Source organism: Pagrus major, chromosome 9 (genome assembly GCF_040436345.1).
Source record: "Pagrus major chromosome 9, Pma_NU_1.0".
Classification (NCBI taxonomy): Eukaryota; Metazoa; Chordata; class Actinopteri; order Spariformes; family Sparidae; genus Pagrus; species Pagrus major.
Genome location: NC_133223.1, coordinates 17,486,186 through 17,502,086, shown reverse-complemented (window position 1 = coordinate 17,502,086; position 15,901 = coordinate 17,486,186). Strand labels below are relative to the sequence as shown.

The window sequence follows — 15,901 nt, the reverse complement described above, 5'->3', positions numbered from 1 at the left end:
TATGTGATGTTTAACAATGTGATCAGTTGCAGTGATTTTTTGTTTAGTTTTCAGTATTTCATTCAAATATTTATTCCAATATGGTTATATTTTATTCAACAATATAGCTGGCAATATAATACTACATGTGTATAATAAAATGTATAAACTTGCCCAGATAAAGCTAATTTGTTGACTCATATCATCACAAAAGATAACAATGCAAGAATTGGGCAATTGACATTTTTATTTAACAAAACTTGTTCAGGACAGACATCAATGTGTGGCCTTGATCACTGTTTGGCCTCACTTGTTTAGGCATTGACAGAATTTATCTGACCAAAGACATCACAGTCAGAGGGATGGCTACAAGTACATCAGGATGTTATGCTCATTTTGATTTTGTAACAGTGTGCAAAGTGCAAGACACAATTTTCTGTTCATCATCTTAGTACCATTTATCAGTTAGCACTACACACAATGTACAGCTGAGATTGATGTGAAAGTCAGATGTTTTGCAACCATTTGGTCCTAAACTACATTACATTTTTTACCTGTTGATGGCACTAGATAGCCTGGGAACAAATCTGTTCTTTCAGTGTTAAACAGGTGTTTGAATGGATAACTTCTCCCATGTGTGTATTTTCCGTGTCTTTTTTTCTGCAAGTTTCTAAGCTATGACATTACAAACACATGATTGGTCAGTTTCAATGATGGTCCTGGAGCAACATTAATAAAAAACAAACAACGCAATGATATCAGACAGTGCAACTTGAATACATTCACTGTCTGTTATGAAGGGGAGAACAACCAATTTTTAAGAGCTACCTTTCAAACATATGGGAATGATTTGACAGTTAAAAACTTTTGGTGAGTGCCACGTAAGAGCACTATCTCTGATCTCCCTCCATCCCAACCGGTTCTTCTCTTTAGCTTTATTCAAATGTCACTTTAACTTTCTGCTTTGCCACTGAACATGAACTTCGATCATTTCAGTCTGTTTGTACTAACAACCAGGTATGATATTTAGGGGATGACAGCATGGCAATCTTTCATCCTCACTCAAATCTTTTTTACTTAGTATATTAATCTTTCATGGGGAAGGCATAAATGGTCATGGATCAAACATATTATTTCCTACATTTTCCCGGGATGACAAGTAAAATTTTCTTTGATTTCCCGATATAAAGAGATAAATAACCCGTTATCATGAAAAAACAAAAGGTCATTCCCTCTTAATGCTTATACCTTAATGCTTTTTAGATCGACAGGGACATGCCAGCATGCATACTGTAGATGGTGTCCTGACAAGTGTAGTTGCTGATTTAAGCTGAAAATGTCAGATTTGTTAGTCCGAGATAATGACATAAATAACTTGTGATTTTCAAGGATAATAAATAAGATTCAACTGGTTATGAATAATTTGTTTGACACATGACCGTTTAGGGCTTCCGTAGCAAATGAAATAGGATGGCCCCTATTCTGTGCACATACTGTGGTCATGTACTACAGTATGATCCTGTGTGACCGGTTTTAGGAAACTCTTGATAGGGACCAATGATATAAATACGATTTTAAGATATTTATAATACACTTAAACGTATGAAAGGTTCAATACATGGAAACAGTGAAGCTGATACAAAGTAATTATACACAATAGTCATTTTTTGTATTCATCATATGATATACAAACTTGACAGTCAAAGCCCTTCTCTGCTCACCTCAAAACACTTTTTTAATGTTTAATTATTATATAACTTTTTTTTTGTTGCTTGTTTGCTTTGTGGTTCTGTACTCACGGTAGTTGTAGGGACAGATCAGTTACATTTGAAAAGCCATTGTTAAGTCGAAACGTAAGAAATGATATTAGACATGCAACAGGAGATCACTTTGTCACTGTTTGTCACTTTGAAGCACTCTCTCCATTTTAACTTCAAAATCTTCAGATAACAGGGAAGTCGAAACGTTGAAGTGAAGTGGTCACTGGGGAGAGGTATCCTCACAGCATCTTGTGGGGAAAAAAAAGTAACTGCACACTTGTTTGAGCCTATCCGCCTCTATAAACGTGTTCACTGTTGAGAACATTGATTTAGACAAACGTCTAGCCACACGCTTCGGTGAGGTCAGGATCCTTTCTTATTTTAGTCTGGAGAAATAATCTTACTTGTCTTTTACATGAGCCTTAAATAATTCAAGGCTTCACTTCTACATATTGTGTCAAACTAAAAAATGTAAAATAAGAACCCTCTTGGGAGCCAGACTCATTAAAGAATTACACCAGAGACGGGTCCACAACATAATGACTGTAATGAAACGAACCATAGAAGTGACATTTATTTGTACTGGCAAACGCTGTCTGAAAATAAGAGTATAGTGGAAAAACAGTGATGATGATTCTGAAATTAAAATGAATTAAAACCAAAAATCACTCTGAGACAACCAATAATGGTATGTTTAGATTTTAGGAATTTCCAGTGGGATTTGGGATTTTGTCAGGAATTCCCATAGAGCACCGTGTCATTTAAAGGTGCATTATGTAGTTTTTGGGAAGACATTTTTATCAGAAGAGAAAGATCTTCATTGACTGATTTTCACGCTTAAACAAACTAGATACATAAACTGTCTTTGTTTTCATGACTGAATAAACTGAATAAACAAACTGACCTTAAAGGACAACACAGTTTCATACTGTTTTACTTTGTTTATATGTGGCGGACCCTGCCACCAATCTAGCTTCAAACAGTGTTCTGTGGACCTTATTTTCCTCTGAGAACAGCTTGTTTATTCAGTTGTGGAAATAATAGATATTTCTAAGTTGGTATTATTACCTTATCGATATTGTAAATATTACCTTTTTGAGTGTCTGAATTTCTTTTCCAAAACTACATAGTGTGCCTTTAATTCCAATGACAATAGGGCACAGTGAATCTCAATGACACTAAGAATAATCCTGGGACCTGGAAAATATGGTTTTACAATTGGTCAGGCATGTAAAACAACATATACAGTATGGAAGATGTGACATCCGATTTAAGATTACAGACAGAAAAGGGAGAAGAGTATTGGTCTTAATGGGTTACAAACCTGGCTAACGAAGAGTCTGACAACTGATATGGTAAGTGTAATTGTGAAACAGGAATGAATGTCATGGAAAGTGTAACACTGTATGACTAACATCTCCTGTGTGTGTCTTCCAATGTAATTATGTAAAAAATAAAGTATATATAAATTAGGGGTCAACCGATACATCTTTTCCAGGGCCGATATCGATAAAAATCATTAGAAATCAAGGAAACAGGTAACTAATATTAGGAAACGACATTAACTTGCAGTAAAAATGTATGTCAAGTACTATTCTTTAGTACAATTTTGACGTACTTTCCTTTTTCTGCTACTTTATACTTCCTCTCCACTACATTTTTTGATACATTTAGTTACTAGTTACTTTGCAGATTCATATTATCTTATTGTTTATAGGCTGTTCATTGTGATGTGTTCATCAACAATCAGATAGTGTTGTGTTAGAGGATGTTGCATCAGAGCCAAAGTAGCACATTTTTAAATTAGTGTACTTTATTGGCAATCTAACAGAAAAATCCCTGATACCGATAATCGGAAAAATGCTAAATATTGGCCGCGATAATCAGCCAAGCCGAAAATGGGTCCATCCATAAAATACACATGTATCAAGGCAGCATGTAAAACCATATATTATTGTGTTTTTTACATTAAGCACAGATCCTGTATGTGCACAATTTTACTGCCATTTGAAACTTGATGACAACTTGATGATTTGATGTTTTTCAGCTGCTCTTTCAGCTTTTTTTTGTATGTTCAAGTGTAGCCGCCCTTTAAGTGACACTCCAGTTGCCCCAGTGACTGCACATTTTCCCAGTTCAAACGCATTCTTCACAAAAAATAACAAACTGTATGTAATGTTGACGTGAGATGTAACTAGAAACAGTTAAAATGAGCTAAAATAATATTATATTTCAAATGTACTTCTCTCAAATATATTTTACTCTTAAGATTTCTCAAACATGATGTGAAAACAATACATTTGTTCCTAATAAAGGTGTCTCAGGCTGTGTTTCAAGAACAAGTCAGAAGAATAGCAGTTTATTGTACCACCTTAACCGCATCCAGAGCTTAGGACTGCTGGAAAGAATTAGTCTTTACACCAATAAAAGCAATTTCCAAGGATAATTGGTAACACATTTCAATACATATGCATGAAAAAAGGATTTTCCATACGACCGACTCATACGCTCATGTAATTGATTGAGGGGATGACCCGTTCTATTAAATGTTATTTGAGAACCATCAAAACGCGCAAAATTGCAAATTGCCCAGCTTGTATCTGAATTAATACCTCATTCATCATCATTATGGGTTGATAAGTTAATTTAACCATTTCATTCTGTCTTAATGAGCTATAGTTGAATTAATGTCATGTAATATATGAAAGTAACATTTGAACAGAGGCAATGATTTGAGACAAACAGAGCAGAGCCTGCTTTAGAAGCATAATGGTGGCATAAATCTCATCAGGCTGCAGTTCATGTCTTACATTTCGGACAAGAAAAACACTCGCTGAACAGATAAGAAAAATCCTACAATGAGGAGGATTTGAAGATGTGGAGTGCTTATATGTTTTCTTATTTGATGAGATTTGATTGATATGAATGTTTTGATGTAACAGCTGGTATGTCAGTTGTAAATACTGAGCTGCACCAGATTTAAATGTGGGGACAATATGTTTTAAGAACAAGCCTGAGCTGTGTTGGAGTGTAATCTCACAGTTGTGGCTTTAAGTTCCTGCTTTAAACCATTAGGAGGAACAAAAGGACTTACATATCGTGATTTTAGTCACAATAATGTTGTATTTTAGCCCTCACTTGGCTCACTGAAGGCCCTACTGAGCTGCCAGCCCTTCATCTGGCGCTGAGTGACTGCATTTGACCATTAGGGGTCTGCGCTGTCTTCTAGTTCCACCTTAAATGCGTTTTGGCCCCGCTTGCTCCCTGTAGTTTAGGTTTTTTGTCCTCCCGCAGCAGCTGTCACCCTGCATTACTCGCAGTCAGCTAAATGAAACATTATTCTAAACATATGCATCGTAATCAGTCCGGTCACACTTACAAGAACACGCGTTAATAAGGCAATCAATCACTCTGGAACAAGCAAGTTGTTCTGTAACAGCTCATAAACAGTGTGTAATGAAGAATTGGAGGTTAGCATGACACGGCGCTGATCAGATAATCAATGTCAAAGATGCGATGAATGTCAGTAAATGTAGTTTTCATGTCGTTTCTATAAAATCCTCAATTTACAACAAGCAGTTCAATTACCCTGAAAATACAGTCAATTAAATAGGGGTGATTGGACAGTAGGGGCAGGATCATCGATCTTTGCATTTCTATCTCGCTGCTGGACATTTAATTTGGTTTTTCTATTAGCACCGAAATAAAGAAAATATAAAATATATTAAACAACCCAAAGATTTATTTTCTTGTCAAAAACCATTCAGCGAAGGTGACAGACAGTCCTCTCTGCATTATGATGAATTCTTTTTTCAGTCCTGCACATTGGATACAAAACTAATCGTGTTATTGTGGCCAGTGTTTTTCTGGCCTCTTGTCTTTTCCCTTTTACACCTCCATCTATCTCAATGCTTTTGTTGTATGGGTTGCAACCCCTCGCTTTAGTAAAGAGCAAGGAAACATGGTGATATATCACGCCCATATTTGCTGCTCTAATCCTATTTCTTTTAATGGGGACGTTCAAAAAAGCAACCTATCTTAAAGTCTCTCGGGGCCATTCTGGTGGAGGCTATATTTTAACCAAGTGCAATTAACGACAGTATCAGCTTGTATCATTTAGAGGTAATGTAAAAATAATGGTAAATTATAGGGCCGGAATGACCCGTGATGGCAGGCCTCATATTCCCTGTAGCTTTACACGTCCTTTTAATTAATATTACACCGTGTTTCCTATAGGAATGGTGTCACAGCACCTAAATAAAGAGATGTCTTCATTCTCGGAATATAACATATAACATAATATGTTCCCAATGTGTAGCGTTCAGATTCTGTCGAGAAATGAGAGTTGAAACTGCTGTAACGAAATCCAATTTTAAGAGTCAACCTCTCGTGTCATTAATGTGAAGAAGCAGAAATGTGTAAAGATGTTTTTTTTATTTTATTTTCCAAGAACAAACACGATCAATAAATAACATGATTTACATTTCATATTGCACATTTTTTTTTCAAGTTAAAATATTTAAATTCATACAGTCATTGATATTTTAAATACAGAGATATAGAGTTATAACAGAGACCCCAGGGACGATTTTCTTTTTTCATTGTTTAATTTCAGTGCTCGTTTTTGTCAGCCCTTTTTTTTAAAGCCTCTTTCCTTTGACTGAAATGTTCTCCATCTCCATCTCCATCATTTAATTTTCGCACGAAGTACAAATCGTGAATTTTGGACTACTGGTCGAGCTTTACAGGCCAATTTTGTCAGGCTACGTGATGCTCCCATTGGCGTTGTACATCCAGTGTTTTGACATTAAAAAATTAAAATCATAAAAATAAAAAACATTCAGCAAGTCACACAAAATAAATAACATAAAAACAAAACAAAAAAAGTTTAAAAAATAGCCTACCACCCAACAAATTTCATGAAGCAAATTTTTTTTCCAGGGCGATCAATAATTCAGTTCTCAACTATCAGTAGGACTATCCATAATAATATTTGCAAAATATTTCACGATTTACAGTTTCACATGTTTTATAATTAACATATCGGTGATGTCCCAACAGGAACGAATAAAATAGCACATAGCCATTTTTACAGGCGCAGACAGATTGTAAAAGCCAGGCTATTTTGTCTGAACCTTGCTCAGTCCCGTCACTGTGTGTACAGTATGTGTGTGTGTTGAGTGAAGAGGTCCTGAAGGGATTACACACTTATGAAAATACTGGATTCGATATAATGAGGTTCAGCAAATGTAGGTAAATAAAAGGAGATGCTCGAGGTATTTCCCATGATCAGCTAAAAAAAAAAAAATAACAACGAGGAAGTCTTTGTATGCTGCTCTTAATGCGATATTTTAAACCCTACATCTGTCAAATATCACCATCCTTCTGCAGTGCATCCTGTGTACCAGGACTGTCGCTTTGTTCCAGCTCTTTTGTATGTCTAATGACTTCCCTCCGCGGGTTGTTAGCACTTGACAGCGGGTCTCAAAACGAGGAACTTTCTTACAGTCATGTATTCAAAGGAGCTCCATCTAGGTACATGATTGGCAATTTTTGTCATGATCCTCTCATTATTAACATAAAAATTGACACGAAAGACGCGCTGCAAAAATTATATGCACCTTCTAAGCTGATTAGGGGTGTCCCCACAGAGCAGAGGCTGGGTGCTGGAGAAGCTGCTCCTGCCAAAATCTGAGTCTATTAGGCCTATAGTGAAGAAAGATATGCTGCTGGGCTTGAGAAGCAGGACCTTGTGCTATCTAAATTTAGATAGCATAATTAGCTTTGGATCTTAAAAAACCAAAGGAGTCAAGGTAGCCAGGCTGGGGTGTTGGACATTTGAGCCGCAGGAATATGAGAATGGGACTCACGTTATTCTTGTATTGTAAATTTGCGGGATTTGTAGATAATAATAATCTGAATGGGAGAGAGTGGATAGTCTGCATGATCTGTTATTTTTCCCCCAATATGTATAATCCAGCACAGTTCATAAAAATCGGTCTACTTGCACAACACAAGGGCACAAGCTTTTAGAAAAAAGTTTTTTTTGTGAGCTGCAAAATTTTCGGTGCTTAGCTGTTCGTGTATTTTTTTTGTTATAAAGAGTCTTTTGGACTTTAAGAAATTAATCTCCGTGTATGTGTGTTTACAATGCTGCCTAACAAACGACTGCTTTAACCCAGGTGTGATTTCTTTTTTCTTTTAAAGTAGGCCTATCCCCTAAAGTAGGACTAGAGCAAAATAGGAAATGTGGTCTGAATGACGAGTTATCTGTTAAGTGAGGTTTCTTCTCGTTGGTCTGGTGACGGGACTGAGGTCTTGCTGAGAACAGCAGCAGAATACGGCAGAAATCCACTCTCGGATCTTTGCCCCGAGGCTGTGCAGGTAAAGTCAGCGCTGGCGCTCCTGGAGCCCAGCGCGCTGGCCGCCTGGCTGCTGTGGCAGCTCAGACACGAACAAGGCCCGGTGGTTGACGGGGCGCTGACCGCCGCCGCCGCTGCCGCAGCCGCCGCGGCCGCCGATGCCGCCGCTGAAGGATTCAGGCCTGCGGGTGACTGGTAGAGTCCCGGGTGCCTGAAGCTGCACAGGAGCTCCGGCCGCGAGTAGGGGTGTGAGAGCGCCCGGAAGGTATCGAGGGGCCGGATGGAAGTGGCGAAAGGTGACGAGGCGGCGCCGGTGGCGGCGGCGGCCGCTGCTGCTGCCGTGACACCGACGTGCGGGTAGTAGTGTAGAGGCATGTGCGAGTGGAAAGGGTAAGGTAGACTTCCTGTAGCTGCCGCATGCGTCATCATGTAAGTGTAGAAGCTGGGGTCTGCTGGATGGGGCCAGGACATCGCCAAGCGCTGCCTTTTATCCTTCATCCGCCTGTTCTGGAACCACACCTGCACACAGAGTCAAAACAAGGCCCATATTGAAGCTGCCATGTTGTTTCCAAGCGCTAAATTTACACCTGTGAGGAGTGTGTGTGTTTGTGTGTGTGTGTGTGCGCTCAGCACAGACACTCATCTCTGCACTGAGATTACAATTTCCTATAAAGCTCCTGTCATTGAACGTGAAAATGATCAATTATCGCACGTTGAAGGAGTTAAAATCTAACCAATTAACTAAAATGTATCACTTAAAGTATTTTATTTAAAGCAGTATAAATTCATTGTAGCAACACATGAAGGCTGAATCTGTTAGCATCCAGTGAGTCAGTAAATAAAAGCGTTATTTTGCGTGCAGGTTAAAGGGAGAGGAGAAATAATGTCACTGCAGAGCATCGTAATAATTATTCTTTTTTTTACTCCTTTACGCACATGTACTCACACACACAGTGTACAGGAATAATGAAGATTAATCGGTACCTTAATCGTAGTTTCGGGCAGATTGAGCGCTGCGGCTAGTTCACATCTTCTCGGTCTGGAAACGTAATTTTCCCTGTAAAACTCCTTCTCCAGCCGGCCGATCTGCTCCCTGGTGAAAGCAGTCCGGTACCTCCTCACTTGGTCGCTGTTTGAATTGTTTGATCCTCCCGAGCCATTGCCGTTCATATTCGCGAGGGAGTTTGAGCCCGAGGAGCCAGAATTACTGTCCGAGAAACCTATGAAAATAAAAAGAGACACGTTTTTATTAATATCAACAATATTTAGATTATCCAGAGAGAGTGTGGGCCTACAATGTGCGTGACAGCTGGAGGATAATAACAATAAAACTGGATGATGTAGCCTCAAGATTTGTGTCGAGGCAAAATGCTAAACATTTTTTTTGTTCATATTACTTTATAATAATACATTTATCCGTTGTAGTAAGGCTACGGTAATAATAATAATCATATAAATATTCATAATGATAGAAATAATAGTAATAGAAATAACAATTTAATTTATTTTTATTTCGTTTTTTGGGAAAAGGGAGAGAATAATAATGATACAAGCAGGTTAACACCAGCCATATCAGCATTAATCTACAGCAGCAGAATTTAAAAACGAGATAAATATGAAGAATACAAAATAAAACCTCACCTTTGTTGTTTTCCTTGTGTTGGCTCGGGGAGCGATGCGAAGGGCATCCCACCTCCACATCACTGTTAATATCTGAATCTGGCGAAACTTCGGAGTAAAGGCTCATTTTCTTCCTGCTTTCTGACGAGGAAATCTCCGCCGAAGAGGTATTTTCGCTGTTGTGGTGCGTACCAAAAAGACTGTCAATTTCAAATTTGCCTTTCGTCGGGATGTCCCCAAGATTTCCATGGAGGGAAGCCGAAGTTATTCTCGGGCTGAGCCGTCCGCTGTGCTGAGAGTTTTCCAGGGCCTCCAGCACTGAATTTCCAGGCGTGTCTGCGAGCCTCTTCCCTGCGACGGGACTGTGCAGACCTCTCTCCATCAATATCATCTCTTTTCTTATCCTCTCCATCATTAAGCCGTGCAGGACGACGACGAGGAAGAAGAGAAAAAAAAAAAAAAAAAAAAAAAAAAAACACACTCACACTCACACTCACACACACGCACGCACACACTCACTCACACCCCACACAGCACTTGTCCAGGGGGCTGGAGCACCAATGAGTTGTGTCGGGAGCTAAATCCGCATGCAACTCAGCAACTGTCTCTAAATAACTGTCTCTAAACCTTTTTATAAGCGAGACGCAAAAAATGAAAGAATCTGAATGCAATCGACGAGCGACTGCTTCTTCAAAACGAGCCGTGCATCCTCCCCGCGGCAGCAGCGGGAAAAAATGTCATTCATCAAAAAGTGGTCGCTGTTCGTTGTTAAAATGCTCGGCTGACGTTGCTCCAATGATCATTTATTGTAACAGGTTTATAAGCAAATAAATAGGAGAGGGCTGTCACTTGATGATGGAGGCGGCCTTCGGTCAGACGAATAATATCCAAGTGGAGAGGAGGAGAGGAGTGAGGAGCGAGGTGCTTGTCCCTGGGTTGATCTCTGAGTCTGTTTTAGATTGCTCTTGGGTTTGGCCTCTTGGGTGAAATTGACAGTCTGATTAATAAAATGAGCGGTGCAACATTTCCCTCTTCATTTAGGAATATTATTATGCTTTGATTCTCTATTGTTTTCCCCTCCTCTCCGTCCGCCCTCCCTCTCTCTCTCTAATCGTTCTTTTTATTTATTCTACTTGTTTCTTTCTTTCTTTTTTTTTTTTTGTTGTTACCATATCTGCGACTTAATCAGTATGTGAGGTGCATTACAGGATTAAGGTGCGAGTTTGTGCTACCACATTAACAATGTTATTTTTTTCCCCTCCAGTTTTTCTTTTTCTTTTCGTGCTGTTTCTATTTTTCTCCCTTTTTCCCGGATTTGTTCTTCCACGCAGCTCTTTCTGTATTCGTCAAAGACACATTGTGATGTGGTGATAATGCGCGCATTATTACGCATTTACCCACAACACCACACACTTACATGCTCATTAATGCATTCAGGAGTGTTATATATTTATGTTCAGAAGAGCTACTTTTAAAGTAACTAAAACGTACTTGTAATCTTTTATAATTAAACGACCAATAGTCACTTATTTTAACTACAAGTTCGTTACAGCTAATTGTTTACACTCTATTTGTTCATTTTGATTGTCTCTTATGTCGAATTTAAACGAAATGCGCAGATTTTAGAGCTGATACTTGAATGTTTTCGGTTTTTTTTAACAGTCTTTCGTCTGTTTGGAGTCATTTCCTCCCACTTTCCGTCTCTCTGCTGCCTGGTGGTTCGGGTGTTTCTAGGAAAATAACTGGCACATGCATGCATCATATCAACTCCAACGGAGACTCGATATGTAAAGACATAACACCCATGCATGGACTCCTGGTTCCTCGATGTGAAATGACTATAAAGGCACCATCAGATTATACTCTGCGCGTCCTCTGGCGCCTCCTGCAGGCGTTAATATTAATTGCTGTCATTGATGTGAGGTGTTGAGTGGAAGATGTGGGCTGCAGTTCACCTGACTTGTGTCTGTCCAGCTAATATTAGTGTATATGTCAATGAATAGATAGATAATATAAATATTTATTTTAATTGGGCTTCTGCAAAGCCATTTTGGAGGAGCAGGAAGCGGCTGAAGCACCAGAGATTCGTATCCCTAACACTTTCTCCCCATATTTTTTATAATAGTGGTGAGAAATATAATAAGATTCAAATCAGAACAAAATCTGCTGTCTGCCTTTCCCTCTGGGAAAACACAGAATATGAGACTGAATATTGACAAATATGAAGCTTCAGAACCAGGATAAGGACCTACTGAAGCTTGAATTTCTCTCTCTGCATGCAGCTAATTTAAATATATTTCAGCCCACTTAGTCGTTTGTTCAAAAATCTGTGTTTATGTAAAGTGATCGTCTAATCTTATTTTGGGGACTCGTGTTTTACACCTTGCAGGATAATAAGACCAATTAATGCAATGTTTACTGACTGATACCGAAGTTCAATGAATACAATATTGTCTTTTGAGTGAAAAAAATGACTTCATGTGAAGGCACTGGTGTGCAGTCTCCTCTTAAAGCTTTCAGAGTTTACATTAAATATAATGAGGTAATTTGCATACATGTACTGGATTAATTGTGCAGTTGATGAATCTTTCTATGACGTTAGTTTTACCTTAAGAGATATTTGCACATCTCAGACAACTGTATAATCCTGTAGTCTTAGACTTTTAAAATGTACTTTTGAGTAAAGCTATAGAGTAAACTTTACTTTAGTTGACATTTTTGAGTAGAATAGATCAAATTGAATTTTTCTGCTCAGCTTTTCTATTGGTCAACAAAAAAACAAAAAACAATTGTAAATTAGAGCCCGACAGATATATGGGTTGGCCGATATTATCGGCCGGTATTGGCCTATTCAGATATCTCAGTATTGGAGTATATGTTGTCGATATTGGCTGATATGAAAACATTTATGTTTTAAAGAACACAGTGCAGAAAACGATGCTTGGGGTGATTTATAATTATTACGTTTTGATTGGAGTTTACTGATTTAGTTCACAGATGTCATTTTAGATGATAATTTTTATTGTTTAACTGTAAAATATCCTGCCTCCATTACATATTTGATCGATAACCACATCTGAGGGATCATACGTCGGCCATTATATATCAAAATCTGATTTTTTTTAAAACTCCCTAATATCTGTATCAGCCCCAAAAACTATTGGTCAGGCTCTATTGTAAATCACGCCTTTTATTGCACATTGTTTGCATTCACGTGGTAAAGTCATCTCGCCAGTATTAGCATCATATTTTCTGAATATTAGTTCAAAATATACAGATAGTTAAGTTCCTTAAGCTATACTAAATATTCACTTATCAACATTTAACAGTGTAACAGTGAAAGTGCATATTTACAGATTTCAGTGAAGGGGTCTCATTGATGAACAGTAGCACAATGTGCCTTTGTCTAAACAGGAACAATTGGTGTCTATGGATATTAAACTTAAAGGGCAACTCCACTAATTTTATGTATTAAAGTGTGTTCACAGGTCTTGGGGAGTACTACTGCATTCGTGAAAAAGTAGTATAAAGCCTTTTGTGGCTCCAGAGGAAGCTGCATGTAACCTGATAAATCGCCTCCAGTGATGTCACTCTCTGGCTGAGTTGAATTGTGGGTAATATAGGCGCCTGGTTTTGAAAAGAAAGGGGGAAAAAAGGTGACATCTCTGGTTCTGCTTTATCAATTTGGATCATTTGTTTTTAAACTGTCCATAATGAGGCCAGCAGTGTTATAGAAGTGCAATGCTAGACCAGAAACCTGGCCTCTGCATTACTCACATCGCAACTTGGCGACTGGGCGACATCACAAGAGGCAATTTATCAGACTACATGCAGCTTCCTCTGGAGCCGCAAAAGGCTTTATAGTACTTTTTTAAATCACATTTGCAGTAGTAATCCCCAAGACCTGTAAACACATTTCAATGTGTAAAATTGGTGGAGTTACCCTTAAAGTTTGAGAATTCATACAGAATCAGCCTGAATCACAAAATAAGCAGAAATATTGAATAGTGAAAAGGTTGGGGTCGCTCAGTTTCTAACTTAGCAGTTTTCAGTTCTTTTACTTCAGTTACCTCCCATCTGCCACATGGAGTCAAAAGTATGAAAAACTTCATATTAAACTTTAATGACATGCTGAGAATTTGGGTTTATAGGGAGTAGATTCATGATAGGAGCAGCAGGGTTTTCTCTCTTCACTCACACTGTAGGTCATCACACATTTCAGCCTCCATGCTGGAGCAGGCTGGGAGGAAAGAGCAGAAGTGAAACATTTTTGGGCAGAATTAGTTAAATCTCACTATTACGTTTGGCCTGTTTTCTGTGGTAACAACTCTAATTTGTCCATGTTTGGAATTAAATAACCATGAAGAAATGTAATGTATGTGTAATGTGAAAAATACTCACCATTCCCTTTGAGTAATGATCAACACTAGTGGAAAATGTGTATAGAAAATACACTTATTCTTTACTAGAGGTATAAATCTGTAAAGTTGGCCAGATTTCACAAGGAGGTAGGATCATAAAAGATAGTCATACATTTAGCATTTCTAAAACTGTAGCAGTGTCTTATTTTTCGATTGCGATCCTTTGGTAAGATGTTCTAAACCTGACGAAGTGACGGGTTCAGAAACACAAACAAAGCACAGTAAGACGTAAACAACAAAATCAGTATCTTCAAGACAGGAAGCAGAAAACATATTGGATGCAATAATATACTGATAACATCCACTATTCATTATATTTGTCAACAAATGAACAATAGGCTACTGTTAATGTTGCACACAGTAGCTTACAGCAGTTAGCAACAGTTACATTGAATTAAAGTAAAAAGCAGCAGTCTTGGTGAAAGACTTGACTGACTAACTACTAGACGGCTACTGTAAATCCATAGAAATCAGCATAATAGTGAGCTAGCCAAGCCCTCAAGCAGATAAATGCTACAGCAAGGCACACAGCTGAGCTTAAAGAAGCTGTTGTTACACATTAAAATATAAAAGCTATAACACAAAATAACATTTTCTTAAATGAATGTCTTTGCATTGTGGGTAATGTAGGCACCAGATTTTAAAAAGCAGTCCACTGGTCTAGCATTGCACTCCTGTAACACTGTTGGACAGTTTAAAAACAAATGATCACAATCGATACAGCAGAATCAGAGATATCGCCTCTTTTATTCCATGCGTTCTTCTTCCTTTTCAAAACCTGCCGCCTACATTACCCACAATGCATTGTGGCTAATGTATGGTTACATTAGCCACTGAGTGACATCACTGGAGGCAGTTTATCAGATGACATGCAGCTTCCTCTGGAGACACAAAAGGGTTTATACTACTTTTTCCACATATGCGAAATTGGTGGAGTTACCCTTTAAGGCTGAAAGGCACCGCACACCCACGCAGATGTTCTCTGTTACTCTGCTGATTGGACCTCTGCTCAGATTGAAGGTGGGCGAGCTGATGTCATATTTCGATCTACCTGTAAGAATGATGAAGGTGCAACAAAGCTAACAGGAGAAATAATGGGGATGTCAGTCGAGCTCAGTCTGAACACGTATACACAATAATTAAACTCATGACTGTGTGTGTAGAAAAGGCTGTGTAGGGCCATTTTAATATTTACAACAAAACCTTTTAAAGCGGATCAATAAGCCTTTTTACTACAGACATTTTGACTTGTCATAGTAGGAAAAGCACAAGGTGTTACTAATAATATTAACGATGGCTCTGTTCTATTCAAGTTGCCCATTAATGACAGTGTGACAGTGATCCAATCTGCAAATCACCAGGACCCTGAAACTGAAGCAGCTAAATTGAATGCAGCCATCTTTAATTTCATTATTCACACATCTACTGTGTGGTTTCTCAGCCACCTCAACACAGTCAGGGTGGTTGGACACAGCATCTAGTGGCCATTAGAGGGACTGCAACTGAAGGCACCTGGTTCAACTTTGGAGCATGGTGGCTGCCACTTTGTCTGTTCAGGGGTGAGTTCAAGGCTTCTTATCTCTGTTAGGGGCTCCTTTCAGCCTCAAAACCATACCAGCTCCCTGATATGTATTGCTGTGAGTGTAACAACTACTTAAAATGCTGATATTGTTAGACAGTATTTGTTGAAATGAGCTCCAGAAGGCACAAATTTGAAGAGAAATGTTCAAATACTGCACTATATTTGTCAATGTAAGTA

The 15,901-nt window shown here is 38.5% G+C and overlaps 1 protein-coding gene across 1 annotated transcript; it reads right to left on the bottom strand.

Annotated features, from left to right (window-relative positions):
• Positions 1-8,005: 8,005 nt before the first annotated feature.
• Positions 8,006-10,136, bottom strand: evx2 (even-skipped homeobox 2). The gene is made up of 3 exons (XM_073474328.1): positions 9,743-10,136; positions 9,086-9,321; positions 8,006-8,620 (listed from the first exon to the last, which is right to left on the bottom strand). The coding sequence occupies exons 1-3, from the start codon at positions 10,134-10,136 to the stop codon at positions 8,006-8,008; spliced, it is 1,245 nt and encodes a 414-aa protein (XP_073330429.1).
• Positions 10,137-15,901: the final 5,765 nt, after the last annotated feature.